The sequence below is a fragment of the Peromyscus californicus genome, unplaced genomic scaffold (genome assembly GCF_007827085.1).
Source record: "Peromyscus californicus insignis strain IS unplaced genomic scaffold, ASM782708v3 Scaffold_15__1_contigs__length_86483966, whole genome shotgun sequence".
Classification (NCBI taxonomy): domain Eukaryota; kingdom Metazoa; phylum Chordata; class Mammalia; order Rodentia; family Cricetidae; genus Peromyscus; species Peromyscus californicus.
The window spans coordinates 10,568,826-10,582,341 of NW_026294447.1; the positions used below are offsets into that span (position 1 = coordinate 10,568,826).

The 13,516-nt window shown below is 42.9% G+C and overlaps 1 protein-coding gene across 4 annotated transcripts in view; it reads left to right on the forward strand.

Moving 5' to 3' along the window:
• The window catches only part of Dock4 (dedicator of cytokinesis 4), a 430,242-nt gene that overhangs the window by 267,638 nt on the left and 149,088 nt on the right, over nucleotides 1–13,516 (forward strand). For all 4 annotated transcript variants that reach the window (XM_052738384.1, XM_052738382.1, XM_052738383.1 and 1 more), the window contains exons 14-16: nucleotides 1,309–1,433; nucleotides 2,411–2,573; nucleotides 7,428–7,534. In XM_052738384.1, coding sequence (XP_052594344.1) covers nucleotides 1,309–1,433; nucleotides 2,411–2,573; nucleotides 7,428–7,534 — 395 coding nt within the window. The remainder of the gene's footprint in view (nucleotides 1–1,308; nucleotides 1,434–2,410; nucleotides 2,574–7,427; nucleotides 7,535–13,516) is intronic.

Genomic DNA, 13,516 nt, shown 5'->3' on the forward strand with positions numbered 1-13,516 from the left:
AGCATAAGAATCATCTTTGTGGAGAAAACTAGACATCCTGCCTGCCCCCAGTACTGGAGAGCTAGAGCAGGTTTTTTTTTTTTTTTTTCTCTGAGACAGGGTTTTACTGTGTAGCTTTGGTGCCTGTCCTGGAACTCGCTCTGTAGCTCAGGCTGGCCTTGAACTCACAGAGATTCACCTGGCTCTGCCTCCTCGGTGCTGGAACTAAAGGCATGCACCACCACTGCCTGGTGGAAGTTTTTTTTTTTTTAATTAAAAAATAATATTACATTTTATTCATCAAATGTTTGAAAGTTCCGTTAAGTAGACTGAGACACCAGCCCTACCCATCCTCGTCTCCAATAACATTGTTTTGCCGACTGACTCACTCTCAGTCCTTTCTTCTGAGTTTGCTAGCTGGCTTCAGTTTTTGTTCTTGGAGCAATAAGAACAGGTAATATTAACAGACTCCCCTGTTGTGTGAATCGCTAATGGTGAAAATGCAGATGATTTTTGTACATCTTGAGAGAGTTTGAATCTAGGCTCTTTCTCATTTGTTTTACAGTTTGACGGTATGAATTACTAAGTTGGGTTTATTTGTGTGGCTGAGCTATTCTGCATCTGTTCACAAAGCAATAATCTGGATTCCTTCAACAGTGAGATAATTTTGTCTGCGAATTTTGGAAAAGATGTATGTAATTGTGCTCTTTGCAGGTCCTGCCCTTTCATTCCATGTAGGTATTTCTTCTCTCTAAAGAGCTGTGTGACTATAAAATAATAATGCAGGCTTCTGGGAACGGCCTCTGCTGGGCTGTCAGTTTGCACTCACACCTCATAAATGAAATGAAGGAAATACTGGGAGATGGTGAGAAGACAACTCCCTTTCACTCGGCCACCCCGTTCGTCTCCCAAATGCACATTTGCTGTACCGCAGCACCGGATCCATGGAGGCTGGCTCGGGTTCTCCTCCAGCACCGGATCCATGGAGGCTGGCTCGGGGCCTCCGGCAGCACCGGATCCATGGAGGCTGGCTCGGGTTCTCCTCCAGCACCGGATCCATGGAGGCTGGCTCGGGTTCTCCTCCAGCACCGGATCCATGGAGGCTGGCTCGGGGCCTCCTCCAGCACCGGATCCATGGAGGCAGGCTCGGGGCCTCCTCCAGCATTGGCCGCGAGGGCAGAGACCGGGCTCTAAAAGTGTGAATGCACTGAGACTTTTATATCCGCAATAGAACCATAGCCATGTATTTTTTATAAACTCAAGTTTTTCTTGGTAGAGTTTTACATGTCCTGATGTCTGTGACATGTTTTTACTTTTACTTTCTAACAGGTGAAATGAGGAACGATTTATATATCACCGTAGAAAGGGGAGAATTTGAGAAAGGAGGGAAGAGTGTGGCCAGAAACGTGGAAGTTACAATGTTCATTGTAGATAGTAGTGGGCAGCCCTTAAAGGTACGTTCATTCTAGAGGGTCTTTGCTATGACAATTAACGCTTGCTTTGGTGTCATCTCTAATTGTGATCATTTAGTTCCTGAGTTACAGTGTTTCTCTCTAACCCTGTATAGTTTTTCTTTCCTTTTTTAAAGTTCAATAAAACCCTTCACATAAAAGAATTTAGAAAACCAAAATGTGTTTACATTTTGCTGACTATGTGTATCAATGATTTTATTATAATAGTCATTCCTTAAATACAGTATTTTAATACAATTTAATTCTTTCTTACTTTTTTTTTTTTGCTCTGGCAATTGGAGGAAAAAACCTACCATGTTTAGTTCTATAATTTGTTTAGTCAAAGTGGAGTTTGGTACTATTTGTTTTTTGTGGAAGTAATGACAGACCCACTCTTGGAAGAAGTGTTTTCTGTGAATGCAGCTTGGTGGAGAAGTATGTTTTCCTGTTCTTCTAAAGCAGTGGTTCTCCACCTTTTTAATGCTGCGACCCCTTAAAGTTCCTCATATGGTAGTGACTCCAACCATAAAATTACTGCTGTTGCTACTTCGTAATTTTGCTGCTGTTATGAATCATCATGTAAATATCTGTGTTTTCCGATTGTCTCAGGCAACCCCTGTGAAAGGGTCATGACTCATACTTAGGTTGAGAACCACTGTTCTAAGGGCTGGAACTGGGCATCACGATCACCCAGTGGATCATAGAAGAGACTTAACTTCATTGGGCTTGGAACTTGGTTTCCTAGAGTTGAATTCTCACATCATCAGGGCCCACCCTTGGCACCATAGGCCTTGGACAAGAGGCTCAGAATCGAACAGGTCACCTCACTAGGTAGAGCAAATGCAGAAACAACACACAAAGATAGGGAGATAAAGTCCAATGGAATGCTTTTTGGGGAGCAGGCAGTCAGCAGCGAATGCTCTGCCTCCTGCAGAAGAGTCTAAATGAAGCTGACTTTAACTTGCATGTTTCTTTATTAGGATTTCATCTCCTTTGGCTCTGGAGAGCCACCTGCTAGTGAGTACCACTCCTTTGTGCTTTATCATAACAACAGCCCCAGGTGGTCGGAGCTGCTGAAACTTCCTATTCCTGTGGACAAGTTCCGGGGCTCCCACATCCGCTTTGAGTTCCGACATTGTTCCAGTAAGTGTGCGAGTGGGCCCAGCAGCCTCCTGGGCTTGGGGCTGGGTCCTGTGCTTGCTGTGGGCAGATCTACAGGAAGGAGGAGGAGGAGGAGAGAAGAAGGCAAGCAGTGTGAGTCCTGGAAGTGAGGGGGCTGACTCCTGGAGAAACCATGAAAACAGAAAAGAAGGAAACAAATTTAAAAACACAGGAGGCCCAGGGATTCTCTGTAATTTGATTGTTCTCATTAAAAATCCAGTTTATCATGTACAACCTAGAAAATCTGAACAGAAGGGGGAGACACAGCATTAGAAAAACTACGCTTGTCTGGTGGGCTTGGGCAATCCTAACCTTCAGGAAGCTGACTGAGTTCCGAGAAGCCCCCTTGGGATTTTCTGGGCATGTGAAGCAGCCGCTGGGAAAGAGTTGGTGAGGCTCAGATTTGTGTTGATTTGCGTGTGTCTGCATCACTGCACAGTTCTGGGTGTTGTTGAAATGACAGTGAGAGAATGTCAGCAGGGAGAGGGTTTGCAGATAAAATAAAACAGTTATCTCGTTTTACAGATGTAAACAGCTCTAGACAGAAATGTGCTGGATTGTCCCTGTGGACATTATTGGTCACATCTTCAGTGCTAGTTTAGTTCTTTTGCTCTTTTCTAGCTTCTCAAGACCATTTTGTGCCTCCCCTGGGGCTCTAGAGCAGGGGTCTTCTGACACGTCCTATGTCTCAGAATGGTGTTCACTACCGGATTGGTAGGTTCTAGCGAATCTTGCTTTGGGAGCAGAATAACAAGCAAGAGACACCGGAGGATCACATCATTGGGGATGCAGCGGGTCTTCGTCAGTCCACAGGGAAGGAGGGCATCACCAGGGCATCCTCAATGACCTCATCCGAATGGTCCTGCACTTCACCTGAGCTTCAGGCAGAGGGACTGGGCCTGTCCTCAGAGCTGTGCCGCGTTTTTCAGAATTGGCCCAGAAGTCTCTGTAAATTGGACTTATGAGGGTGTGTGAAAATGCAGGGAGACCAGGAGCGAGTTCTTAAGTTCTGAATTCCCAGGGGAGCCCCAGGAAAGGACTCCAGTGGGGACAGACTTGGGGTGGTGCTGCTGCACCACTCTGTCTGCCAGGCTGTCTCATACTGGACCTGTCGTTTGCGTTGAGTTCCAGACAGAGGGACATGAAGGAGAAAGTGAGAAAGCATTCCGAGAGCACTGTGATTATCATCGTTTGCTCAGCTTGGAAAGCAGAACAAAGTCTGTGTTTAGTCGGATCTGTTCAGTTTCTGCCCTCTCAGCCTTGCACTTAAAACATGGTTCGGTTTTGTTATTGTAGTTGTTTTAATTCAGAAGAACTAGCTCCAGAAAAAAAAAATCCCCATAATCCCACAGACTTCAAATGCCCAGTGGAATAATTTTATCACACCAGCACCAGATATTCCTGTGTGTATGTGTATGCTCTCAATAATATTATTTATCCATAAAAGTGAATTATTTATTCATAAAATTGAACACCTACTGTGTGTCAGCCCCTTTACCAGGTACTAGAACTACATCCCTGAACACAGCAAAGTTCCTCCTCTCACTGAGCTTTCACTCGGAGAGGGAGGGCAGACAGATGACTGATGAATGCATGAGACTGTAGGATCCCCTTATCTGCAGGCTTGATTCCCAGGCTTTCAGTTAGCTCTGATCAAATGTTAAATGGAAAATTCCAGAATAAACCACTCCAAAGTGGTAAATTGCATACCTTTCTGAATGGCCTGGAGAAGTCTTACACTGTCTCATTCTGTCCAACCTGAGTTATAAATCATGTCTTTGTCCCGTGTATTTATGCTGTGGACAATACCTGCCCGTTAGTCATTAAGCTGTCTCAGTTATCCCAGCAGCTGCTGAGATATCACAGTGCTTGTGTTCAGTTGACCTTTATTTTATTTACTGATGGTCCTTAAATATAAGAATAGTGATGTTGGTACTCATATATGTCAATAAGTTACTTCTTTTATGTGAAAAAAAAAGGTAGAAATTCTTAACTTAGTAAGAAAAAAAATCACATGTGGAAGTTGATAACATCTATGTCTCTGTTCAATGATTACCATAGGTCCATATGTATCGGGAAAACTATACATTTCATATATTCATTTAATGAAGTGGGAAGACCACAGGAACCATCTGTTTGGGGGTGGGTGGCCGAAATCAAACTTTACATCTTAGACATTTGACATCCACTAGGTATCCAAGGTGTCAATGGGAAATAAATGAGGTCTGGGATGAAAACTTAAACTAGGAAATAAGAACATTATTTAGTGGTCTGTTATGAATATTTAATAAGTAGAACTTGGGCAAGGCTATCTCTGATCTGTAACGTTTAATAATTTCCATGGTATTGTTCCAACTTTTAAGCACTAACATGACTTTATGGAATGTTAATTAGTACATATATAAAGTGTCATCAATATGGCTACCTAGACAAGACCTGGAGAAGGACTACACCATAGAGATAACATGGGAGAGGGAAATCTCATAGGGCCCAACCCTAAAGAACTACAGACAACTAACAAATGCTGAGAACAGGAGAGTCTTCCCAAGGGAACAGGCCCCCAGTTGGTTATCTAATACCAAGTATGTGGGAGGGGTGACAGGTAAGGGTAGGAAAAGAAGAAAATTATATAATTATATTTTAGTTTCAAAAAGTAAAAGTTGGCAGGCCATCAATCTGTGCATGTACAAGAAATGTGCAAGTACGTGACGGAGCCTTGAGTGAATAGCTCAAAGTGAACAAAGCCAATCTGAAGAGGCCACATGCTGTATGATTGCAGGTGCACAACAGTATGGAAAAGGGAAAAGTAGGGAGATCAGGAAACGCTCAGTGGTTTCAGTGGTTTCCATGGGGTAGAGCTAGAAAAATGAGAAGCTTGCTTAGGGAAATGGAGAAGGCTGCAGTACTTCAAGTGAATTAGTCTGGCTTGCATGGGATGAACTGGAAGTTTGATTTAACCAGGATAGAGTTACCATGGAAATAGGGAAGCAAAAGATTTAGAAGGCAGTGTGAATGGTGGACAAAGAAATAGGAAATGGAGCCGGGCGGTGGTGGCGCACACCTTTAATCCCAGCACTCGGGAGGCAGAGGCAGGTGGATCTCTGTGAGTTTGAGGCCAGCCTGGTCTCCAAAGCGAGTTCCAGGAAAGGCGCAAAGCTACACAGAGAAACCCTGTCTCGAAAAAAACAAAACAAAACAAAAAAAGAAATAGGAAATGGAGAGAGAAGGGAGAGGAGGGGAAGATACATGAATGAGCTCCAGAAGGAAGAATTATTGGAGTATACTACTAAGAAGAATGACCTGGAGACGTAGGAGGAACAGTCCATAAACTTAGTGCATTTTGTTAGTAAAAGGATATCATACTAGGCAGACGTCTGTTCAGCCCATTCAACTCACTGATGCTGACTGAATAGCCTAGGACAAGTGGCCATCATCTTAGACATCAATGTCTTCTTTTATAACACAAGGCTAATTTGAGAAAACTCTTGTTTTGTTTCTTATCTTTACTAATTTTACCTGCTACAGAATCTTTATCCTTTGTTTTTTAATTGAGTATTACAAACTACATAAAAAAGATAGTCAACAAGATTCAAGAATTCTTTCTGCACAAATCTCATGGATCATGAGCTGCTGTACTGTTGTTGTTGGAGGAAACCTCTCCCTAGGTACTTCTGCTGACATTTTGAGTAGCTTTTAGAAACATCAGTCTTTTCCCACTCTCTCTCTACTGCTGAAATTAATTAATGTGAAAGGAAGTCTTCTTTTGAAGCACACATTTAATGAGTTCACACACCCAGGGATGTCCTCCTGTTAAGGGTTGCACACTCACTTCATCGAGTGGTGGGGGCAGGGTTAGGGAAGAGCGGACGGCTAGAGCTCTTGCATCTGATGTTCGAGATTCCCTGGATGTCTAACTCCTCAGCTCAGGTCTCACTGTGTCCCAAAGCTGAGCTGTTCTGCTGTATAATGACCCCTGCCACACTCATAGCGGAAAGAAACCCTTCAGCTATCACAGGCTTCACCTACGACTCACATACTACGTACCAGGGAGAATGCAGTTGGACTAAAAGCTTTTTAGCACTTGCTCTGTCTTTGGAGAAAAGCAGCTTGATGGAAGGACTGGAATGGCTTGAAAGATCTAGAGCAAGCAGCGGAATGTCCTTAATTTCCATTCCCTTTCCCGTAAGTAACAGCTAGAATCCTCGGCATCAAGGTTGTCCTAATTGGGTGTCTGGAAAGTCCCTACGTCATCTCTGGCTTGCAGAGCACTACAGCCGACCCATGGTAAATGGCAGCTTACAATTTGTAGTTTCTTCCTGGGAGCGTTGGCTATAGCCAGGGAAGCAGCTTTAAGGAAGGAGGTCACTGTCCTCACACATGGACCAGGAGAGACCTTCAAAGCTCTCCTTCAGAGGGCCATAGACAAAGCATTGCTCCTCACAGCCATTCTTCATTACACATTGTTTGCTGAGATCCTACCATGTCCCAGACACTGTTTGAAAGGAATAAACAAGGCAGAATTCTACCCTATTGGATCTTAGTATTGAGGAGCTGGGATAAGATGTGAGGTGAAAAACTCAGTCCAGACATTTTTTTAGAACATAATTTCAGATATTGAGTACTGTGAAAACACCTGGGCAGGGAACCTAACCTCAAGTTTAGGACGCTTGAGTACAGGGTTCAGATAAGTATCCTACTACAAAAGCTCTCCACTGTGTGGAGGGCCTGGCGTGTGCAGGGGGCAGGACTATAGTCATTGATGCTCATGCTTTTTATATAAGATGTCATTTGTATGAACATGTTCTTCAATAAGCAAATCATTATTCTCCCTTTCAGCAAAGGAGAAAGGAGAGAAGAAGTTGTTTGGTTTCTCTTTTGTTCCCCTGATGCAAGAAGATGGGAGGACTCTTCCAGACGGCACACACGAGCTCATTGTGCATAAGGTACCAATAATCCCTGTTGATGATAGGCTGTCAAAAGCAGGGCACAGTTATTGACTACATGTCTTATAACCTTAGAAAAGGGGGAAATGGACTACAATGATTTATTTTCAACTTTCTTCAAAATAAAGTTATAGACCAGGCGTGGTGGTACACTCCTTTAATTCCAGCACTCAGAAGACAGATACAGGCAGATCTCTGGATTCAAGGTCAGCCTGGTCTACGTAGTGAGACCTTGTATTTAAAAATAAAAAATGTAAGCAAGAACAGCATCCAGCATCTTTCTGAAAGTATTATTCTTAAATTCTCTATTTTCTATGGTACATTACATATACACACAGACACACACATACACCTATACAGACACACATACACATACATTATATATATATATATATATATATATGTATATATATATTTGCACATATTCTTATATTGAAGATAAATTTATTCCTTACAGGTTAGGTACATGTCAAGCAAGTGTCAAATGAACTACTGCACTCCTCAATACTGAACTCCTCAAACCTGAAACATACATTTTTTTTCTTGGTGGTAAACGCCTTTAATCCCAACATATTTTTTAAATGACTTATTTTTTTCATCTTAATTTAGGAATAAATTTATTTGCATGGATTGGGGTGTTAATCTCAAAGTCCTTTCTATTGTTATGATGGGATTAAATAAACCTTAGAAATAGTTTTATAAGTAGTGATGATACATACTATCTTGTAAGTCTTTATATATCCTCAGAGGATAGTTTATTAAGTTAAACCTTACTTTTAAAAATTTTATCTATTCCTTGTTATGATAACTTTGCTTTTATTTTAAGTCACGATTCTCAAAAAAAATTAGAACATTGAATGCTAGTGTAGGCATTTACGTGAAAATTCAGAAAGCAGGAACTGCCTGGAAATTATCTGAGTATACTCATAAAGTGAAATACAGGATAAAATGTGTTTAAGCATGCATGCAATTTCCTCCAAAGTATTCCTCCTGCTGGGGAGGGTCTACCATGGCCTGACCCCAGGATTCCTTTCTGCCTACTTGGGGAAACAGAAGCCACCCGACAGGAACTTTGCTCACTTCCTGTGCCCTCCCCGAGCCACCTGAACCCTTATCGGTACTCTTGTCCTTCTTCCTGCTTCCTGTCTCAGGGGGGGAGGAAAGATGCCTTCTCTCCACAGCCAGGTCTCCCTCCATCCCCCAGGACTCTATTCTCACGTCCTCTCTTCCCCTGCATCTGTAACCGCTTCCTGTCTAGTGCCATTTATTCAGGATGTAAACGTAGGGCAGCACTCTGCTCCTTTCTGTATTAGGCACATGTTTCCTCTTCCCTTCCCAGCTCATGGAATGGGTCTTCACTCACTGTCCCCACTCCTCTGTCCCATCAGTTCTCCGAGATACCTGTTTCCACCATTCACATGAATTTCTACCACATCACTTGCTCACCCAGGGGCTACAGACCCTGGGTAAAAAAATCCGTGTTTCTGAGCGATCATGGTACCAGCAAGCTACATCCCTAGCCTTCCCCTTTTGTATTTGGAAAGGGTCTTGATAACTTGCCTTAAGTTGGCCTTCTTGCCTCAGCCTCTCAAGTAGCAAATACCACAGACGTGTTCAACTCTGCCTCGCTACTGAGGTTTTCTTTTTTTTTTTTTTTTTTTTTTTTTGGTTTTTCGAGACAGGGTTTCTCTGTGTAGCTTTGCGCCTTTCCTGGAACTCGCTTTGGAGACCAGGCTGGCCTCGAACTCACAGAGATCCGCCTGGCTCTGCCTCCCAAGTGCTGGGATTAAAGGCGTGCGCCACCACCACCCGGCTGAGGTTTTCTTATTTAAGGTGTCTGGGCTGGTTCTAAGACTGTTTCATGTTGAAAATCCTCATGGTCCAGGCATACTATAATGCACATACTTGTGGGTTTTAGCAGTTGTTTTAGGTTCACAGAAAAGCTGTAATATACCCACATACATACTCTTCACCCAAGTCTCCTTATATTATAACCTTTTCCATAAACAATAACCTATTAGCAGTAAACCTGTACAGGTAACAAAATACTGTTAACAGAAAGATTTTTTTTGTGAGTTTCTGTGAAACAGAAAGTTTCCCAGTAAGTTTCCACTAATTTCACTTGGCTGTTCGTGGCTCTACTCCAGAACCCGCGTGGCATTTCAAAGTTGTCTGCGGCTGACTCATTCTCGTGCTTCCCCACCACTGACTCTTTCTCTCTTCTGCATTGTTTCTTCCCTTCCTTGCCTGCTTGGTAACCCTCTTCTGCGTTACGATTGAGCTTAAATACCCCCTTTCCCATAAGCCTTCCTTCCCTCTCCCAGCAGACCTGGTATCCAGTGCTCTTTACCACTGCTTTGAAATCAGTCTTAACACATGGGGGCAGTGGTCTGGGGTGTGAAACCTTCAAAATAGGGCTAGTGTCCCTTTCCTGATTGCATTTTTAATACCAAATTGAAATATGGGCAAATATTAGGAATTTAATAGGTATATAATAATATTAGCAGTGGCTGTTCCTGTTGAAAAGGACCCCACAAGATGTTTTGTCACTGAAAATTATTTAAATCTGCTTTTCATTAGCTAGTATTATAGAATTTCAAGTAGACTCTTACTTTCTGTAGGTTCAATTCAATTCTCTACACTCCTAGGCTGTAGACCCTTAATTTGACTAGCATACTGGGAACTCACTGCAGTAATTTTTTCTAAATAAATTATAATGCTGATCTCCCCATCACAAATCTTGCATCCTTGCAAAACTGCCTTTCTGGAAGACTCACAACTGACTGCTGTGGTTCTCAGTCACATATCTTAGACCATGGTCGGCAGGTAGCCCAGGACATGCTGCCCATTTACAAGAGCATACTGACTTACTTCGGGTTTTTATTGCTGTGAAGAGACACCATGACCATGGCAACTCTAATAAATAAAACATTTAATTGGAGTGGCTCAGTTACAGTTTCAGAGGTTCAGTCCATTATCATGGTGGGGAGCATGGTGACATGTAGGCAGATATAATGCTGGAGCTGAGATTCCTATGTCTTGTAGGCAACAGGAAGTCAACTGACTCACTGGGTGGTATTCTGAGCACAGGGAACCTCAAAGTCCACCCCCACAGTGACACACTTCCTCTAACAAGGCCAAACCCACTCCAACAAAGCCACACCTCCCAACAGTGTCATTCCCTATGAGATTATGGGGGCCAATTATATTCAAACTACCACATTCCACTGCCTGGCCCCCATAAGTTTGTAACAATGTCATAAATGCAAAATTCATTTAGTCCAACTTCAAAAGTCCCCATAGTCTATCACAGTCTAAACAATGTTTAAAAGTCCGAAGTTCAAAGTCTCTTCTGAGATTCTTGCAATCTCTTAACTATAATCCCCTAAAAAATCAAAATCAAAATGCAGATCACATGCTTCCAATATATAATGGCACAAGAAATACATTACCATCCCAAAACAAAGGGAAGGAAGCATAGCAAAGAAATACTGGACCAAAACAGGACCAAAAACCAGCTGGGCAAACTCCAAACTCTGTGTTGAAACACTCTTCAGATCTCCAACTCTCTTCAGCTTTGTTGATCGCAACACACTTCTTTCTCTTGGGCGGTTCCACCTCCTGTTACCAGCTCTCCTCAGCAGGTATCCCATGACTCTGGCACCTCTAACATTTTGGGTTCTCCAAGGCAATCAATCCAAGTTTCAACTTCACAGCTTCACTCAATGACCACTAGGCGTCAAGCAGGGACACCCTTGACATATTCCTGGCCTCAGTGGCTTTATTCCATAACCCCTTTCTTCTATCCTTAACTCTAAACCCAGAACCACGTGGCCAAAGCTGCCAAGTTCTGCTGCTTGCTGGGGCTGGAACCTGGCCCCCTCATTCAATTATATCTTTACCAGCTTTTGTCCTTCACTGCCCTAGCTTGACTGTTCTGAAACTTGCTCTGTAGACCAGACTAGCCTCAAACTCAGAGATCTGTCAGCCTCTGCCTTCCCAGTGCTGGGATTAAAGGTGTGCCCCACCACACCCAGCTTTAAGGTTTTCTTTAGTTCTTTTTCACAAGTTGGAAACTTAGCTAGGTGAGAATCTTGCCCTGAGGTCACCACTACCTTTATTTCATTTCCAGATCTGTTTATCTCCTTGAACACAGAATTTAGCTCTGTTCCATTTCTTGGTACTCTTTTTCTCCTCAAAAAATTTTCATTTTGTAATTTACCCTGCTCAGCTTGCTCCTTTTCGTTATAAATCTTGATTAGAGTTACCACTAAAAACCACAATACAGAGTCCATAGTATGCTGTTTGGAGATTTCTTCTGCCAATGGAATTAATCCAACATTCTTCACTTCATCCTCAGGCAGACTCTTGAGACAAGGGCAAAAGGCAGCTACTTTCTTCACTTCAAGAATGATCTCTAGGCAATATACTAAAATTCTTCTCCTCTGAAACCTCTTGAGTGAGCCCCTAACAGTTCAAGTAATTCTTAGCACCTTTGTCTTCCATGCTTCTACTAGTATGGCCCATTAAGTAGTGCTCAAAGCATTCCACTGCTTTCATAACCCAAAGTACCAAAGTCCAAATTCTTCCAAACAAACACATGATTAGTGCTATCACAACAATACCTCAGTCTCTGGTACCAACTTCTGTCTTAGTTCAGGTTTCTATTGCTATGAATAGACACCATGACCATGGCAACTCTCATAAATAGAACATTTCATTGGGGTGGCTCACTTCCAGCAGTTTCAGAGGTTCAGTCCATTATCATCATGGTGGGGAGCATGGCAGTGTGTAGGCAGACATGGCGCTGGAGCTCAGAATCCTACATCTTGTGGGCAACAGGAAGTCGACCGAATCCCTAGGAGGTATCCTGAGCATAGGAAACCTCAAAGCCTGCCCCCATAGTTACATACTTTCTCCATACCCACTCCAACAAAGCCACGCCTTCCAATGGTGCCATTGCTTATGAGATTATGGGGGCCAATTGCATTCAAACTACCACGCATACCAACTGATATCCAGTGACTATAAGCAAGAGGTATAAATCTCAAAGATAGAGACTCCTCATGCTACTTCAAATATTTCTGTAAGAGTATGAAGGAGCCCATCTCTCTCATAAGATCTGACTTCAGACCCAAATGTGGTCCAAACACTAGCCCTCATCTCTAGTTTGTAATATATAAACATGTTTTAAGATGACCTCTGTGGATTGCAAGCTGTTAAAGGAAGTGATACTTTACTATGCCAGCAACATGCTTTTGTTCCCTCAATTCGGTAGCAGACTCAAGGAGCTTTGTTTCTAAAAGGGCAGTGGAGTGAATTCTCCCCTAATAGATCTACTCCCAGCTGTCTATCAGAACACTGGAAGTGCTTCTGCTGTGTCTGTGTGTCCCACAACAGCACATGTTCTCTGATGAGGAGAGTGTCTTGCTCTGTTCCTACACTGGGTTTGATGAGGAAGACATTACTTCTGCCAAAGTCCAGGGTTGGTGTATGGATATTTCCCAGAGTGCAAACAACCCACACTTCACTACCACATGTAGTTCGAGGGTACAGCTAAAGTTTACCATAGCAACAATCTAGCTTCCTGACTATCCTCCATACTTGCAGCCAAGGAAACATGCAGTTATGACTCTGATGTACTTGGTATTTCCAGTTCAATAACTGGCAGTTCTGAGCATACTTTATATCCCACTTACTCTTAGCCTTTTCTAGAGGGATCAGTGGGGCTTCCTGGGGGCTTTCTTTTTGTCCATACTCGGGTTAGACAATGCTCTCAGGATAGGCCCTTCTCCTCCCTGGCTGAGCAATGTCTGTACATTTCATGCAGTCCAGAAGAGAGCTTACCTCTGAACTCTGCATTTCCTAGTAGGACAGTGTGTAGCCTTTTTGGCTAAAAACCTTGCTGTGACCTGCTTCTATCCTACAGCCTACCTTCTAGCACATTTTTTTTCTATTTATCTCTGTTTCTTTCCTAAAGTC